Source organism: Tetrao urogallus (genome assembly GCF_951394365.1).
Source record: "Tetrao urogallus genome assembly, chromosome: 8".
Taxonomy (NCBI): Eukaryota; Metazoa; Chordata; class Aves; order Galliformes; family Phasianidae; genus Tetrao; species Tetrao urogallus.
Window position 1 is genome coordinate 23,359,980 of NC_136821.1, and position 19,334 is coordinate 23,379,313.

Below are 19,334 nucleotides of genomic sequence, written 5' to 3' on the forward strand. Positions count from 1 at the left end.
TAACTGGCCATTTTTAGAAGAACATAGCTAGTATGTGTAATAAAAACAGTGTATGCGTATATGTTACTGTGGAAAAGAAGCTAAACGGACAAAAACAGGAAACAATCAAAGCCCCAAGACAGATGTGCAGCATCTTCAAAACACTGTACGCTTTAGCACAACTTGAAGGCAAATCTTTGCCATTATATGTTAATCACTTACTGCAGCTACAGAAAGGCTTCCAATTTTCTGTTCTTCTCTGTGAAGGGATTTACCACTTTGCTGCCAGAATGGAACCATCTCCCTTTCCACACCTTACAGAGCTATGAAGTCACCAAATATTTTCTTTGATCACGAAGTAAATTTAAAACAGCACAGACAAGTAGAGTAATGGCTACTCCTACAGCCTGTAAGACTACTGCCTGTGAAGCTACACAGGTGTATATTTAAGCATCCATTAAAATATGACTTCTGCTCATGAACTTAGGGGCTAATAGTGGCTCAGGACCCAAACCTATTGCTATTACAAGAAACCAGTTCTGCTACTCTTGTCATAGACATCTTTTTGTGTATAGTTCCCAGTGCAAGAAAGTCCCAAGACCACAGATACAAATCAGCAGCTGTCATAACAGTTTCCCCTGTCTTTAAATATTTTTGGTTTCAAGTACACTGTCTTACTTGGGAATTTCTGACAAGACACCACTCCCTCCATTAAGACACTATCATATTTCTCCAAATCTCCCAATACTTTACAAATATTTGAATGTAATTGCACTCTACTATTGCTTCCATGGCATTAAGCCCTCTTACACCTTTAGAAATCAGTACAGGCACAGAAAAGCTGCTTCAGAAAAAAAGAAGTTTCTGCCCCCTCCACATTCTCTGGAATCAGTCATATGCAGCTGAGCTGAATAGTCAATACTAAACTGAGTCTCACAAGCTTTTCCCTTCTCAGGGAAATTTTGCAGTCAGTTCCCCATTCAGTTTCTCTCATATTCACCTAGTCCTTGGTTATGTTAGCTTAAGTGCCCAGAGCACTGCAATCTAAAATGGCTTTGACTTTAGTCAAAAAAAGCCTCTGGTTCAACATTTGGCATAAAAGACTACATGTTCTGTATTACCAGGGGAAACAGATGTAACTGTGTTTTGCATAGCATAGATCTTACCTTATGAGACCAGGAGGATTCATTTTGAGCCAGTCCTTTCTCATCCTCTTCAATTTTGCATCCGGTTCTTCCAGCAGGGACACTGGATACATCCTTAATTTGGGCAAAGGGATCTGTGCTTCTCTGTAGTATCCTCCCTCCCCTTGCACGATAGTCAGCCAGCATTCTGGCTAAACTCTGGCTATCACCTAGATGCTCTGCTATTCTAGTACTGACCAGCTCATGGGAAGGTAAAATTTGGATAGCCTTGGCTTGGACACTCCCATTCATCCCTTGTAGTCCAGAGAGATCCCGCAATAACTGTCTCTTCCTTCTACTCTCCAACTCCTTGTACTCCTTGTTAAGGAGAGGAGACCAATAAACCTGCTCAGGGAAGTATTCTCGAGCAGGGCATCTCATGCCTTTTTCAGTCAGTAGAAATGGTTCACGGAACACCATTACAGGAGAAATTGAGAGAATAACATCTTTCAGCTCTTGCTTAAATGCTGCGGAGTACGTCTTGAGACGATCCTCAGAAGACGTTACCTCTTCTGTAACATATAAACCAGTATCATCCTGGAGAGGGTCTCTGAAGACTCTCATCTGATTCTTGGATTCCTGCAGATCATCTGCCTGTTGAATAGGCTCTAGTGGCTGGCTGTCCAGAGTCACCAAGTGTTGGTCCATGCCATGGAGGGGGAGCAGAGATGTTTCAGGCACTACCGGAGGTACAGAGTGAAACACTGGAAACGACGACTCCATTTTGTGGTGCTCTTGCTGTTTTGAGGGCACTGTTTCCAGCTGACTGTTTTCTTGGTCACCTCTCTCAAATAAACCTCTTTGTTCAAGCAGGGTGACCTCATCAGATGACACTGATTCAGAGATCACAGGAAGCTTTTCAGCTGAGGGTTCAATGTCTCTGATCGTCGTGCTGAAATCCTCACCATTGAACAGGTCCTGTTGTTCATTTTCATCTCCTGCTTCCTCAATAAGGGAGTGAAAGGAAGTGTTTTTGGTGAGAGTAGGGGGCATGGCAAACTCATCCATAAGGAAAGAGATTTCCAGCTGGGAATGATAAGCCACACAGATCATAAAGATCAAGATCTCCTTCACACGGGCCAGTTCATACTCTGCAGCACCACACAACTTGATAGTGCAACCCAGGTGCTGAGGACACCCTTCAAAGAACATTAGAGTTTTTGTTTGATCTAAACAAAACAACAACAACAACAAAAAAAAAAAAAAACAGAAAAGCAAAATACAAGCATTAGGATAACAACTACAGTCAATCTTGTTTTGTGAAAATATTACTTACAGTGAGGATGGCTAAGCTGCTGAACAGGTGCACAGACCGATCATGAAATCTCTATTCTGCACTATTTTCAACACTTTGCTGAGAAGACCCTGGGAAATCTTATCTAGCACTAAAGTTAACCCTTCCTATTTTAAATAAGAAGTTGGACAGTGGACTCCAGGGCAATGGAAGGAGGAGAAAAAAAAAAAAAAAAAAAAAAAAAAAATCAATTTAGAAGAAACAATCCAACCTAATCAAAAACTAACATCTCTCATCTTAGTAAGATAGAGAGACCTTGCACTTCTTGATCATGTTTTTTCATCCACACTTTTGTTAATGTTATTTATATTTATTAATATTATTAATAACACTTTTATTCCTGGTTGTAGCAAAAGAAAAGAAATTAATAGGAAGAATAATACTTGATCACACAAAGCACATGATTGTTCAGATCTTGTTAAGAAGAACAAAACACAGCGTCTCAGGCACACAAAGCAGGATACAACAAGCTTTACTTACCATAGGGCAATTGAAACACCTGCATGTAAAATTTATGACAGGTTCCCAAACGTGGTTTGGTCAGCAGTTGATCCATTGACATCACCAAGTCTCCCTGAGTCATTCGACTTACACGGTCTAAAACTTGCTGTGAAAATGAGAAGAACAGTAAGAATCTACAGTTACCTCTTATTTTTTAAGTTCTGAGTTAAATCTAGTCATCCAATCACTCTCCATCCCCAAATAAAACTTTAAGAGAGTTCTGACAAAATATTACTGATGAGAGAGAAAGTCAAGCCCTTTCATGAAGACAACTGAACCCATTCAAGTGAAGGAAGTTCCAGGAGATACAGTGCGGTCAGTGTAGGGCTGTCTGTCAGGACAACAAACTCTGCTTGGCTCACCCTGCCCCACAGCAACAGAGGGCCTTTTGCGAATTGCAGGGGACCACTGAGCATGCGTGACAAATAGGAGTCAGAATTAACTCGAATCAATTCAGCATAAAGACCTGCCAGCAAGGGCACAGCAGAGAGCAGGAGGAAAAGTTACATTTTAGGTTTACCTGTTATGTCTTGGAATTGAATTGCCATTAAAAGAAAAGCCATGGTTTGTTTAGGAGAGAAAATAAATGATTTTTCTGTGCTTTCTTCAAGGAGCCTGCTACAAGGAGAAGTTAAGAGTTCCACTGTGAGGTAGACTCTGACATGAAACACTCACCGGCTTGACATTGATGACTAAGGTGATACCATGCTCTAGCAGCATGTCCTGGGCGATTCGAGACACAGTCTTTTCAACAAGGACCAAATTAGGCCTCACATCAACTATCCGTTGCACATAGTTCTTCAGGAACTCCCTCTCCTGCAGACATAAACACCACATAGGAGTTAACTAGAGCAAACTTGTCTGGGGGAAAAAAAAAAAAAAAAAAAACCCACTAAATACTTAACACTACTTTCTCATTTATATACTGACCACTCGTATGAAACAGGGAAACCAGATATTTATTTTTTTTCCATTGTGCACATTTCCTCACCTCCTAAGCACACCCATTCAGTGTATCATTGTGCCCTAATCATACATGACTATCTGAAATAAGAGACCTGCAGAATCCAAACATTTGTACATATGCACAGACACATCACACAGCAGAAACCACCTCTGTAAACACAGTCCAGAGTCAGCAGCTCCGCTCTTGATAAAGTAGGTCACTCTCTACAAAACAGTTCTTCCTTCTGCCATATGAAACTCAAATATCTTAAATAAAGCTAACTTATTTGTACAGGTATTAGACAAATTCACCAGAGAAGTGTTACTGGATCTGGTGGTCATCAGTGCAGATAAACTCATTAAAGGGGTTAAGACTGGAAGCACCCTGTAGCGATCACGCCCTGGTTAGGCTTGGGATCTGAAGGAACAAGGGCCTAGCAAAAAAAGCAAAATCAGGATCATGAACTTCAGGAGAACTAACTTCCAGCTGTTCAAGGAACTACTGGATGTGATCCCCTGGGAAGTTCTCCTTAGGGACAAAGGAGTGGAGCAGAGGTGGCAGCTTCTAAAGGATGCCATTCTGAGAGCACAAGAGCTTCTCATTCTCTGGTACAAGAAATCAAGTAGAGAAGGCACAGCTGCTCTGGCACAGCTGAGCAAGGACCTGCTGGTCAAACTGAGGAAAAAGAGGGACAGCATCCCTTATTCTACTGCCTGTACACGTGACATGGGAAGAGCACAGGGATGCCATCTGGATTTGCAGCAATGGGATCAAGAAGACCAAGGTATGAAGAAATGAATTTGACAAGGGATGTGAAAAATAACTTTAAGGATTGTACAAGTACAATGGTCAGAAGAGACAGGAAAAGGAGAGTGTACCTCCTCTGACAAATGAGAGAGAAGAACACGCTTCAGTAGGTACGGACTGACTTCTTACATGGTCTGATAGTAAGTGGGAATGTGGCAGAATGGCTTTAAACTAAAACAGAGAAGATTTAGGTTAGATGTTAGGCAGAAATTCTTTACTCAGTGTGGTGAGGCACTTGCTACCCAGATTAATTTAATTTGTGGATGCCCCATTCCTGAAGGCGTTCAAAGTCAGGTTGCCTAGGACTCTGGAAAATCTGATTTAAAGTCTAATTTAGTGGTTGGCAACCCTGTCCAGAGCAGTGGAATTAGATGGAGTGGCAGTGGAATTCTTCAAGGCTCCTTCAAACCCAAGCCATTCTATGATTCTACAAAAAAAAAAAAAAAAAAATCTGTACATACCTTACAATCCCAATGGAAAATGTTCAACAGGTGCTAGTAATAGAGCATTTTAAACAAAAGTCATTTGCAATATTATGTTCTCCACCTTCAGGTAAATGCAAATGTTGAGCAGTGTCACACAGGGGTGCTTCCATTCACTCACAGAATACAAATGCTGCATCTCTTCAAGACCCTGAGAGACTCAGTCCTTAAATCTGCAAAACTGCTGTTGCTGCCATGCCCATCACCTGGCTTCATTTCACTATCTCCCCTCACTACCATGCACAAAAAGAAAATATGGCTGCAAAGTCATCAGAACTAATCAGTTACACTGCTGAAGGGAAGGTACAGCTTCTGAAGCCAGATATTTTCAAGTGTGTTATTGTGGCTCACATCAGCCAAGTTTTAGAGGTTGTGGGCATAAAAAACGCATCACAAGAAAGTTTGCCAACTGACAGAAACTGACTTCTTCAACTGACCTAGGATTTCTGAAGTATTCTCAGCCCTAGAGAGCTTTAACACAGATAAATACCTACGATCAACTTCTGAAGCAAGCACTGAAACATCACAGCAACCAGTAGTCATAAAGAATAGCAGATGCTTCTGTCCCATTCCAAGGACAGGTCTCAGCTTAAATTTCTACTGGAAAACAGCTCACTGTGCTGAGAAATTTTACTGCCAAAGCTTTCACACCTGTAAGCCTACCATTAAGCACTAAATGGAAGTGGTATCGCATGCAATTGAAGGAAATAGTTAACTACTAACATTATGGCCCAAGCTCAGTAAAGCACAAAATGCCTGTGTTACAAGTATCCTGGAAAAGATCTGAAAACTGATCCTCAGGCAGACATGCAGTATATTAAACAAAAACTCCACCTATTTCAGTGTTTTCATACCCAAGGCACTTCCCTGTTCACAAGGACTGAGCACAAGCTCCAAAGTGACATTTTGTAGTTCATCAAATTCATTAGGTTGGGTGTTGTCCCATTTGTTCAAGCCTGACAAAAAAAGTTACACAGGTACAACCTAAATCTTGCCTATATTCACTTAATACCTCTCTGCACACCTAAACAATGTCTAGCACTGAGCTGCTGAATTGTATGGTTCTTATGCAGTGCATCACTAAAATTGAGGAATGTTTTCTGAACTACTACATTTAATTGTAAGGATCATAAAATTGCTCTCAATATGTGCGACTCCAGATGCCCTCTCATAAATCTCTTGGAATCTCAGCAGAAGACTAGAAGTTCATGCTCTATTTAGCACAACTTTTCCTTGTTGGCTACTACAAAAGGAAATCTCTTTATTTCCTGTGCAATTCCACTAACTCAAGTGCACCTTACACACTGAAGAGCTAGGTGTGCACTGATCACTGTCTTTTGTTTGAATCACTAGACCCTGAGCAATTCTAACCAATAAAAGCATACTCTTACCTGAAGTACTATAGGGTCTATGCAGGTAAATTTTGTTTCTTCTCTATAAAGGTACTCTATTGAGCACTTCAGCAGAAGAATTTTGGGATTTTTTATGCAAGAGTTCATCTAAAAAAAAATAAAAAATAAAAAAAATAATAATAAAAAAACAATTTTTAAAAAGAGATAGGCAGAAAGGAAAAACGCTACATCAGACTACCCATGACTGGATTTAAGCAAAATTTCTTTGTTATTTCCTACACCATCTATTTCTTATGTTACACCCAGATTTTTGAATTTCACAGCTACTGTCCAGCAAGACTGCAATGCTAAAGGTTTCTGCACTCACCTCCAAGAGCACTAAGTATATATATGTACACATATTAAGTCTCGATATACTTTAGAGCCTCCAGGTGGATCATTTCAATCTTTATCTCTAGCCTTGTTTAAAGATTCACTTAACTGTACTGTCACATAGATCAGGACCATAAAGGTCTTTTTTTCTGTCCAGAACTTGGGGCAGCCATAGAATCACCAAGGCAGGAAAAGAACTCCAAGATCATCCAGTCCAACTGCACACCTAACAACACCACCTCCCCATTAAATCATGTCCCTTAGAACAACATCTAAACACTTCTTGAACACCTCTCCAGGGACAGTGACTCCTGTTCCAGTGCCTCTCTTCTGGGGAAGAAATTTTTGCTAATATCCAACCCAAACCTCCCCGACACAACTTGAGGCCATTCCTTCTAGTCCTATTGCTAGTTATATGGGAGCAGAGGCTGACCCCCACCTCACCACAACCTCCTTTTCAGGGAGTTGTAGAGCTGTAAGGTCTCCCCGAGTCTCCTCTTCCCCAGACTATCATTAGACGGCTCTGGAGTGAAAGGGATGGAAAGGGTATTTTGCTACAAATGCGTGAGGGAAGATTTTTCTCCCTCTCCCACTAATGTCTTATCTGAAAGAAAATAGCTTTAAAAAGAAATGCTTCCTTGCTTCTGAGCTCAACAAACTGGAGAAAGTGGTGAGAGCAGCATATAATACAAAAGAAAGTCACAGCACACTTCTTTCCTTCAGCACATTCTACTGCCAGCACTTGACCAAGTTACCTTCTTATGTGCAACATTCTTAGTGCATACAAATCCATTCACCACCATGGAATCAAACTTCTTTCCACCAGGGATCTAACAGAGCAAATGAAGTTGAACACTTTAATATTGTTAAACATTTCAATAATTTTTAGACATTGTAAACCTAAAAGAACAGCCATTGTGGCTAGCATACAAGCTTTGTCTACATCCTTAGTTATCAGATTAAAGATCATACACTGTCATGCTGGGCACAAAACTCTGTCAGAATCGTGGAAACTAAGGACAAAAGCATGTAAACAGGTATTAAGTTCCAGGACATCCAGGCCCATCCTAAAATACACTTATTTATGAAATCAAACATACCCTGGAAAGTAATGAGGAAACTCAAGTTCTACAGGCCACAGGGATCACATGCCTCTGTACAAACCATTTTCACTAGTCACAAACAAGAATGATGATAGAAAAGAACAAACCTCTACCTACTGCTCAGACATAAATGAGTATTGTGCCAACAGTCACAACCAACCACAGGAGCAATAGACAACACGAAACAAGTTCCTGAATAAGATGTTTCATTTAGTGGCATGTGAAGCACCTATGAGAGCTTTCATCTCTGAACATTTGATTTTTTCAAACTGGGTTTCAAGAGAGGCAGCATCAGTTGTTTCTGCTTCAAGAGATGCTACAGAATTGCTCTCCTCATATTTTATCTTGCTTCCAAACAGAAGAGGCCTCCCAGGGCAAACTTCTACCATGCAAAAATAAGCCTGAGCCTATAAGCTTCAAGTTACACTACTTTCCTGGAGGTTAGTTTCACATCAGCTTCTCAGAAAAAGCTCTACCTGCCACAACTCCAGACTTACAGTTCAACAGTGACATCACTGGTAAATGGTAAATGACACCTGGTAAAACTGGATGCACCCTCCCTGCCAATCAAGTTTTCCTCTGGGAAGAAAGTCATTGTACTTCACATCCAGCAAGTTAAATCCTCCATAATGGGAAGTCACAGGGCAATAGATTGCCACATAAAGTTTTGCAAGCTACTTATACTGTGCTAAATACCTCTATAATCTCAGTACAAACCAAGTAGAAACCAGGAAAGGAAGCAAGTCATTACAGAGGTGCTATTCTTTGCTAATTTCTGCGGCCTAAAGCCTGAAAGAACAGGTCAGCTCCAGGGCATTAAAGCACCTTTTGCATAACTCTTTCTGTACAAATTTCCCTAGAACTTCACACTATTCAAAGGCCAGAAGAACCAATTACACCACTGGACAAGCTGAGTGTGGAGGTGACAACCCTTCCCTTGAAACAATGAGTGCTGCCAGAAGCTTCACCTTTTGTCTTTCCCTACATCCAGTGTGGAAAACTTACTTTTTTGATGTGGACAAACTGGCGGATATCCATGTCATCATCTCTGTTCTTGACATCAGGCCTTACAGTTTGAACTACCTGACAGACCACAGGTACAATGATATCCCTCCACGACAGTGACAGCGACTCATTGTACAGAAGTTGCTGAAGCAGTGCCATCATGTGGTTGTGGTTAGCAGAGCTGAGTTCAAAAGAAGTCATGTTCCAAAAGTTAATTACTTAATATTTACAAAACAGGAAGTCATCTGAAGATGTGGATCTTAGAAATTTTTACAGTCAACTATCTTCTCTTTCACTTTAGCAGACACACACTGCTCCAAAAGTAATGCCTCTTATTTTATTATGTTGACCCACAATGTCAAACAGATGTTGGTCACAGAGCAGTAGAGACTGAACCTTCCCATCAATATTCCATGACATTCTGTTGCCATGAGACAGATGGCAGCAGAGAAAATGGTGTCTCACACTGAAATAAGTATGAAGCAAAGATCTGTCATTGAATTCCTCCATGGGGAAAAAAAATGTCATTCTGACACTTGCTGAGCGTTTATGGAGATCAAACAGTGGATGTGAGTGCAAAGAGGTGGTGAGTGCTGCATTTCAAGAGTGGCATCAATTATGAGAAAGACAAGCCGCGTTCCAAATAGCCATACCCAGTTGTCACACCACAAAATGAAGGGCATCTCGATTGACATTAATTGGCCACTGATGGCAACTATGTTTAAAAGTGGTGCTTTGTAGCTGAGAAATCGCTCTAACATTTTCGTTCTCTTTGTATCCGTTGTAGTTTCCACAGAAATAAATAGGAGGCATTACTTTTGGAGCAACCTACATAAAACCACAGAAAAGAGCAAAAATATCCACAGAAGATAGAGCCCCACTAAAAACTAGCAGAACAAGAGGGCTTCCAGAACTGTTACTCAAGATATGAAAATTCTTTTTCTTGGTTTTTCTTACAGCAGCCTTTCCATGGCTTGTTTCTCCCCATTCTCTTCTCTCAGCAGATCCAGATTGCTGTGGTGCCAGCCTAGCGGTGTGAAAAAGAGTTCTTTGGACTTCTCCTCCACCCTCCTGTTGAATAATGACTCTGCAAGAGACAAGCCAACTTTGTTAATATAAGGTCACAGCTGAAAGACCACTTTGAAAAGGAAAGAATTTACCAGGACATAAATCTAAGCTTATGAAAGCCAGAGTTTGAGCTAGGAGTCATGGTAACATGCTATAAACAATATTAAGTGTAACAATAATAAGTGTGCAAAGGAAAAGTGAGTTACTGAAATTCTCATACTGCTAGTACAGCATAAGCAGTTTGCTCTCCTGGAATTAAAATTATTGCAAGAGAAAAAAAAAAAAAAAAAAAAAGAAGCAAAGTTACACTGCAGTTCTGCCTATAAATAAGAAGTAAATTCTTAATACTTTACATATTCATAGGCCTTTTCAAATTTAGAATATTGATTAAAGGCACAATAATTTGATCTGCAGATAGCTGCTGCTTTGAAGACATATACAAGCTACCTGCAGTAGAAAGATCAAGTTACACCATTCCGGCTGCAGTACAAATTCCAAAAATATCTTGGTACAGGCCTTGTTTAGCATGTCTCCCAAACATTTTAAAATACTATGCTACCAATAAACCCTGATGTGACTTGTAGTCAGATATCAAACACCACCACTTTGCTACTCAGGTGCAGAGTGAGCTGCTAGCAAGCTGGTTCATCTACCCTATGTCATTGTATTTAACACGACAGAACTATTTTCTCTCACAAGCTTAAGGTTTTCCCATAAAGAAAGCAGCACAAGATTTTCAGAAGTCTCAGCACTTCTTCTCATCCCTTTTTACCTAACCATCACATACACAGCTATCTCTCCACTATGTTAAACAGGATAAGTAAAGCTGCATCCACTGGACATGCTTTTTTTTTTTTTTTTTTTAAATGTCAGTTTAAACATTTAAACATCTCTAAATGTCAGTAAAAACTGCAGTCATTACTGGTTTTGGAAACAGTAAACAAGTTTCAGCTGTGCAGAATAGTTCCTGCTTGAAGGGAGCAACTGCTACTTTCAATCACTGCAATGTGTAGCATATCCATAAAACCGTTCTCTATTTGTTTTGCATTACTAGGATTACAGGAAATTTCTCTGTGCTTTGAAAGAGTTACAAAGCTACTTCTCACACAGGCATTACAATATTCCACATTAGAACTTCCTCAATTTTATATAATGGCTAACTATATTGTAAATCATTCATGCCAGTAGTATACAACTTCTCACTGGCAAGCATGTAATCCTTTGGAGTTCAAGCAAAAAACAATTGCATTATCTGAATGCAAAAAGCCTCTTACAATAACCTGAAGAGAACTGAAAAAGACACTTTAAAAATAGCAATTTACTTCTTCTAGACACTCAGTGCTCAAAATTATCTGCATAGAATAGCAGAAGTTAAGTAGGGATTTTCCCTTCCCCCCCTCTACTGCAGAAGTTCAGTTAAAAACTAAGCATGATTTCAGCCAAACTCTTCACTTCGCTGGATGCACAGACACCAGGATTTCCCCAATTATTTCCTCTTCTTCTCCAAGCTCACTACAATCAACAGCATCAAATGGAAAAAAAAAAACCCCACAAGTAAGGCTGATTACAAAATTGGAAGGCACAGTTTTAAAATTCAGAACTGTGGCTGATTGTCTTTCATTACAGAAGTAGCAGTATTGGTGATGAGGAACCCAGAAAGTTTTAAGAGATTAAGCCTTGAACTGTTCTGTAGGAGTGTATTTCATTGTATTACATCTCCATTTGCTTGCAAAGGAAGTTAGAACTGGCATCTGTTATACAAGATTGTGGGCGAGTAAATTATGAACAAAAAGTGATAAAACCTGCCACTGAGACTTACTTTAAAAAAATTAAAAGAAGGATAACAAAAGAGTTATTTTGATTGAAGAAATTTGAGAAGGAATTTGAGTTTGAAAAAGCTTTAAAAGACAATACAGCCCATATGCCAGTTCTGCCCAAAGTAACTTCAGTTCATAAAGTGCCAACGCTCTATTGAAGGAGTAGTAAAGAACTTTCACATTATATTACAGCACACAACAGCAACATTTGAAATTTTTCCTCTTACCTTTAATAAAAGCATCACTTATAGAGAACATCTGCTGCCCTCCGTTGTCAGGATTCAAGTACTCTGAAAGAAGAGAGAAGAGGGAGATAGGCGGAGACAAATGACAGGTTACACTGGTGTGCCCATATAATTACGATGCGCACGCCCACACCAGAAGCAGCAGCATTACTCATCTAAACATTTAGTCACTAATTTAGCAACAGCTTGATGAGTGGTCAAGACAAGAATATCCTCTTGTTCTATCAACAAGTTCTAGGAAGACAATTTATTACTGTATTACCATGGGAACAAAGTAAAAATGAACACAGACTGAACTGACATTTAAGAATCTGTTCTTCCTATTGACACTTAAAGTAATAAAAAAAAAAAAAAAATAGTGATAATCTGAATATATTTGTTGCAAGCTGCAAAAACACCATGGGAATGACCTCCACATGCTCATCTAAAAATACAGCTTCAGGAGGCATTTTGATCATACATTCCAGTAAATATTTTGGTATTATCAAACTCAGTGAAAGATCAGCTGTAAGATTTATCTTACACAGTGAAGGGAACAAAAAGCAGCCTGCCTTTTGAGAGAGAAGTCTGAAGCCTAAAATAGTTTAAAGTGTTTTGAAGAATCCAGGCATAAAAAGGTAGACTTCCAGTAACTGAGGAAAGCGAGAGTTACACATCGTCCTTCACATTTGGGAAACAGGACAAAGCTCTATCTGCTATACCTCTTCACTGGATCAACAAAAAAATATCAATGAAATTTCAAGCAGGCTCTGTAGCTGCACAACCTTTGTTTTCTCCAGAGGCCTACTGTGCATTTATTTAGTTTACCTGTTTCTACAAAAAAGGGACTTCAATGGAAAAACAAGCAGTAGCCAAATTTCTGCATACTATGATGATCCCAAGTCCAAAACCAACCCTCTATCATCTTTCCTGAGAATGGTCCAGACTTGCCACCACAAACAATGCAAAGCAAGGCTTCAGACACCAACAGAAAGCAACAGGAAGTAGACAGTACACGAGCAATCAAAAGCCTCTGAACAGCAGCACTCAAGAGACCCCTTACACGCCAGTATTTCAAACATCTAAGCTTGTCCGCAGTTACCCAGCTGGAAATCAGATACCCAACAGATGATCAGTGCACCAAACATACATGGCAGAACAAGAAGGGGCAAGTATCCCTCGCAGCTCAATAGTTATTTGCAGACTCCTTTCACCTCTCACTTAGATGAAGCATTTAGAGTTAGGTCAAGCCCTAGCTTGCTTATAAGTTGGCTCACCTTCAGCGTTCACCCACAGCGCCACTAGCTAGAGAAAGTCATATCAGACTGTTCCTACGCATGTACACACATACCAACACCTCCTTTTTCAGTCCTTTTCAACCTTACAGCAGCCTCAGGGCAGAAGCTCTTACTGTGAACACACTGAAATTAGATCTGTCGCATAACCCTGACTGCCACAGCCAAGGCAGCAGTTATCACCAGCTGAAACTAACCTTGGTTTTGCTCTAGCTAAAGAAGCAGGTAACACCCTCAAATACGAAACACCTCTCATCAATAGTTTCACCTCCTGCAACTTTGCTTCCTTTTATTTCTATTCCAAGACAAGTTTCTAGGCTAGAGATGACACACTCATAGATGCAAGTTTGAGCCACTGAGAGTGGCTAATGGACGTTTCTTACAGAGAAGGGATGAGACGAGAAAACCCAGAGAATGTTGTTGCATATTTTGTAGCCCTATCTGCAAGCAGTTAGCTGCCAATTAACTATCCTACATTCCCCCACATCAAACAAATTAAAAAAATACCACCACACACAGAATATATAAAACCAGAAGTGTAATATTCAAGAGCATTATTGAATGCAAATACCATAACATATACAAACTCACAGGTCTCCACTGGAAACCAACAGGTAGATATTTTAAACATTGTATAGGTTTATTTGCTATAAGTCTAAACAGACCAGCCATAACTCACAGGTGTTTTTTTTCCTAGATACACAAAGCACATATACATCCAGAGACAGCCACTAAGAACTGTGGTATCTAAAAGGGCTCTGACAGCAGGACTCTAAGCCTCGGCAAATAATAGTGATAAGGAACTGTGTCATTACACAAGGTTCTCTTCTGTTCCCTCTCCTAACTAGATGCTAGCATCTAAAATTACCCAAAATTCCTGCCCTCTCAGGATGTTTGGCTTTGAGGGTATTTAGAAAAGTTTTCTATGCTGATAATTGTGTGTTTTTATGCACAGCAATTAAAAGCCACATTTAAAATAAATGAATTAAGTCATTTAATCTCTTCACCCAATCTAAATGCAGAAAGCAATATTGCTTTGTTTCCCATTTCAATACATGCCAGAAAGTACCATTATCTGTGAGTAGATGATACTACAAGTGAGTCACTTACACTCATTTTTAAGATATTACATGCCAGCTGGCTTAGAATCACTAGAATTTCATAGGAGCACACGGAACATTAGTCAGCCTTTCACATCATAACTCCTGCCACTAGGCCCAGATTATATACAAACTGCTGTTACACAACACAGCTAGCTCATCATTGGCCATTGCTTCAAAGCAGCTGACATCCACAACCAATTTTTTTGCATCTCTCAATCATTTGAAAAAAGCTGCTAATCACTTTGATCGAATTTGAACCTGCATTTCTAGCACTGATGTTTTGTCCCCTCAGTCTGACCCCAATTACTCTAATTTACACAGCTGTGAGGAAATAGAGTGAATAAGCTCAAGATGTGGGGATCATCTTCATCCATTTCCCTTTTTTCTTTCTAAAGAAAATTAAGTCACTGCCTAGTCACCTGGTCTAAGCACAGGACAATTCAGACAAAATCAAGCCACACATTTGCCTGGCACAGGGAAGTTACTGATCTCTAACACCTACAAACCCAATGTCATAAAATAGTGCTCTGTTAGATAGGTCACTCTGAAAATAATGCCTCCTATTTAGTTCCATAGAAACAACTGCTACAAAGAGCACAATAACACTATTTGATAGGGCAACTTCTCAGCTACAGAACACTTTTTTCAACTCACCACCAGTAGCTATGCACTCACCAGTGCTGAACAAAATCCTGCATACCACACTCCAAAATCTGCATGGCCTTCTGGAACATGACTTGTCTTTCAAATCGCAGTCATGATTACTGAAACACCCCACCCACCACCTCTCTGTGCTCACATCCACTGTTTGATCTCCACAAACGTTCAACAAGTTTGATAGATCTCAGTGTGTGGCATTTTTTTTCCACCACAGTAGAATTCAGTGACATATCTTTGCTTCATAACACTTCCATATCAGATGTCATTTTGTCAGACTGTCCCTCTGCCACCATCAGTCACATGGCAACAAAAGGTCATGGAATATTAGTGGAAAGATTCAACCTCTACTATCGTAACGCCAACATCCATCTCTGACATTGCAGCCAACGTAATAAAATAGGAGGAATTGCTATAGAGCAGTCCTCTACTAAAATAAGCTTCTATGTAAAATGAAAATGGCTAACCATCTAGTTCTGTCTGATCAGTGTCACTCTGACAATCACTAACACCCTGGAAAGCATCTGTTGCAGAAAATGGCCAGGATCAATCAGAACACAGGGTGAAAGTCTTTGCTTGCACTCATACTTTAATACACTCTGGAACAAAGTTTTAGAAGTCATACATTGTACAGCCCTAGGCACTGCAGAGTTTTGTGACACCTAATTTTTGAAGTCCTTCCTGTAACAAACATCTAAGTACTCAGGAAATTTCTGTTTCCCTATTGCCAGGAAATATATCTTGCTACTCAGGATGTCAGTGGACATTTTAATTTGCTGCACCCTGGTTTGATCTTTCCTATAAAGACTCTGATGATGCAGACATTGTTAGAAAACAATAAAAGACGTGAAATGAGTCTTCTGAATATGCAGAGAAACAGATTTTTTTTTATTTTTTTTTTTTCAAAAAAAACACAAGAAAACATTTACTTCTCCATCATGTGTTTTAATGACTCATACCTCTACCTTATCTCAGTTCTGGACATTCTGCTGACATTACTGAGGTACCTTTCCCTCTTGAAAGAGGGAAGTATTCAGCTATGAACTGTACTCCTAGGAGAATGGTTAAAAGGCCACACGTTTCAGGAACAGCTAACAAATACTACTCAGTAGAGATCCCAAGATATCACTGTACTGCCATTATGCATAATTTAAAAGCAAAATTCTCTTTTCACTTCCCTCACTAGTTGCCCTCTCTGATGATCTTCCTCAAGCACTCCATCATTAAAATCTTTTTTTTTTTTTTTTTTTTTTTTTTTTTTTTTTTTTTAAAACAAGAGCTTCACTTCTGGTTATTAAAAAACCTTGACTTGGCTGACAAGCTTGTGGAGAAGCAGAGTCTTTTACATTCCCCCTTCATCACACAAAGCTTTTTACATATAAGAACCGAGATGCACAGGAAACCAGAAAACCTGAAATACAGGTTTTCTAACACTACCCTATGCCTAAGCTGACTACAGCCTGTTTTAATACCAGCACAGACTAATAAAGATCAACTTGCTACAGCTGTAAACTCTTAGGATGCTGCAACACACCTGGGCCTGGTTCAAGCTCTCTTTAAAAAAAAAAAAAAAAAAAACCCTTCCAATTAAGAATTCTTTGATAAATTTCTCCCTCTCTACAATATTCCTCCCCTTGCAGATGTATAAACTTCTCATTTGATTAGGGCATGAGCTGGAAACAAGACTGAAGGAAACATCAACAAATCGGTGTCAGTAGCGCTGACAATCTTCCCGTTACAAACCACAGTCAAACTTGAATTTCAAACTTGCTCTACTCCTCTTTGAGATGAGAAGAAGAAAGCATAGATTTGTTTCTGTGTTTTTAGCAAATAGTAGTTACAGTAGGTAATGATAAATGCTCCCTCTAATTTGCCTGACTCTCCATTATCTAACACACTTTGGAAGTCAGCTGTGGCCAGTCCTCCATCCCACCTCTCCTTAGCTATCACTTCAGTTTCAGAGAATGCAATTCACCTGTGAGAATAAAGGTAAATATTGTACACTGAGCCACACCAACATAAAAGCTCTGTTAAAACTCCAAGAAAGAATGAATTCGCTACAAGTCCCAATTATCTGTAACATACATAGATCAAACTTGGCCATACCATGTACCAGCATGATTATTTTTCTGCCAAACATAAACTTAAGGTAGGATTAGAAACTAGCAGAAAGCTCATCAAGTTAGTTTTGTTCATTGTTCTTCTGCTTGCTTTTTTCAGTTTCACCTCAAACTGGGAAAGATGAGTATTAACCAGTATATTCATGGACTACTTTTTCACCCCAGTTAGGCGGACACTGTACATGTAGGTATGCTCTATTATGTGCATACAGAATCACAGAATTGTAGGGGTTGGAAGGGACCTCTAGAGATCATCGAGACCAACCCCCCTGCCAAAGCAGGTTCCCTAAACCAGGTCGCACAGGTAGGCAGCCAGGTGAGACTTGAATATCTACAGCAGGACACCTCGCTTCAACTGAAAAGAGAAAGTCACAGAGGAAGTTACACACGCTGCAGAGAAGTTGGTTCAGTGGGACTACTGAGCCTCTTCACAGGCAAGCATATCAGAACTGCATGCGAGCTCCAGCTAGATATTGCACGTCTCCCTCTGTAGGACAGCTACTCCTGTAGCGTCCAAACAGGTCAGTGTCATTAGGACCCAGCTCTCCATCATGTGCAACTCCAGCCGGTGACTACCTCGTACCTTTTTGGTCGGCAGGGTGAGGGGGCACATGTGGGTACTTGGAGTGCTTCTTGATATGGAAGTTCACGTTGTCCATCTCCACGTTCAGGCTGATGGAGGCGGCTGAATCACTGTCCATTGTGGACTGGAAGCTGCTGACTGAAGTGCGCTTGCTAGGGCTGGCGGAGTCTTTTAGTGTTGGTAAGGGGGAAGATACAGGGAGGAGAAGGGTTCAAACGGGTATCATGAGGGTATCGGAGAGGAGAAAAATTGTCTTTAATACATAAAGACCAGTGTGAAATACTACAGGAAAACAGTATTTTCATAGTTCTTATCTTGATCTGTGCATGCTGACATATTGAGTCAGCATTCTTTAGCGCATTACTATAGGACCAAAGTCAAGCAGAAGTCTGTCTGAGAAAGAGAAGGCAACTTACTTGTTTTCCGTCCACTACAAGTATGAAGCTTTATCAGTTCCAGTAAAAACAAAATACCATCAGAAGACACAGGAAGACTAGCTAGGTACTGTTTGCTTATATCCTTACAGCCGCATGCACACGTACACACAGGTAAAGCAAGACATGGTTAAACTACTATGTTCTGAAGGACTAGAGATAGCAGGGAAGAAGACAATTTGAGAACAAAACTTAGCTGAAACTCACTGGCCAAATTATCTTCTCCTTCATCAGCAATCTGCTCTGTGTCACTGTCATCAAATTTGATGTCTTTGAACCAGGATGGCTCTGAGTGCCCCTCTACAGAGTTCACAGAGTCACTGTCTGGAGAGGGGGTTTCCGAAAACTCTGTGCTCTAGTAGGCAAGAAAAAAGGGTGTTAAAATGCAGCTCTGCTGATCCCAGCATATTCATTAAGCATATTCATTAGAAAGCAGCCTGTCACAAACACAAATCAGACATTTTAAAATTCAAAGGATACTCTCAGTGGCCTGAGATGAATTAGTCATAAAAACCATTCCCCCAGCACAAAATAGGAACTGTCTGGAACAAGAAACAAGCATTTCTTTTCACTTCTCATAGTGCCTAGTTTCTTCTTCCTCCACACTTCCATACGAGTTGTGGCTAAGTGACAGGTTCATTCCGCTGCACATTTTCTGTAACCATACCCAGGGAAGCAGTTTAAAACACTTGTTATCTCCAGCGGAAGTGGATGATGGCCGTATTCTGTGCTCAGATTCAGGCAGCTTTTGGTGTAGACATAGTCTAAACCACTGGAGCAACTCTGTGGCTGACCAAAAAGAGAAACTCTAAGCTTCACTCACAAGTCAGGCCCTGCCTGGAGGTACTGAGTCAAAACAAAGCCTGGATATAGTGCCAAGTAACCCAGAGAGAATCTAAGCAATTACAACTAGCCATTCTGATGTCTAGGTTCACCCCAAGTATAAATTCTCATTATCACTCCTTTGGCTACAGCAAGTGCAACAAGCAGCTGAGTTACCAACAGTTT

General features: G+C 40.2%; 1 protein-coding gene across 2 annotated transcripts in view; it reads right to left on the minus strand.

The window, feature by feature from the left end:
- PIKFYVE (phosphoinositide kinase, FYVE-type zinc finger containing) overlaps nt 1-19,334 on the minus strand; it is a gene marked incomplete at both ends in the record, with an annotated part of 57,937 nt that overhangs the window by 18,395 nt on the left and 20,208 nt on the right. Inside the window, 10 exons of one of the 2 annotated variants that reach the window (XM_079539263.1) lie at nt 1,146-2,332; nt 2,938-3,064; nt 3,634-3,774; nt 6,585-6,692; nt 7,673-7,747; nt 9,026-9,206; nt 9,983-10,112; nt 12,138-12,200; nt 17,893-18,060; nt 18,534-18,681. In XM_079539263.1, the coding sequence (XP_079395389.1) occupies nt 1,146-2,332; nt 2,938-3,064; nt 3,634-3,774; nt 6,585-6,692; nt 7,673-7,747; nt 9,026-9,206; nt 9,983-10,112; nt 12,138-12,200; nt 17,893-18,060; nt 18,534-18,681 (2,328 nt within the window). Of the gene's footprint in view, nt 1-1,145; nt 2,333-2,937; nt 3,065-3,633; nt 3,775-6,584; nt 6,693-7,672; nt 7,748-9,025; nt 9,207-9,982; nt 10,113-12,137; nt 12,201-17,881; nt 18,061-18,533; nt 18,682-19,334 lie in introns of those variants that run through there. The other variant, XM_079539264.1, reaches the window with a different exon arrangement.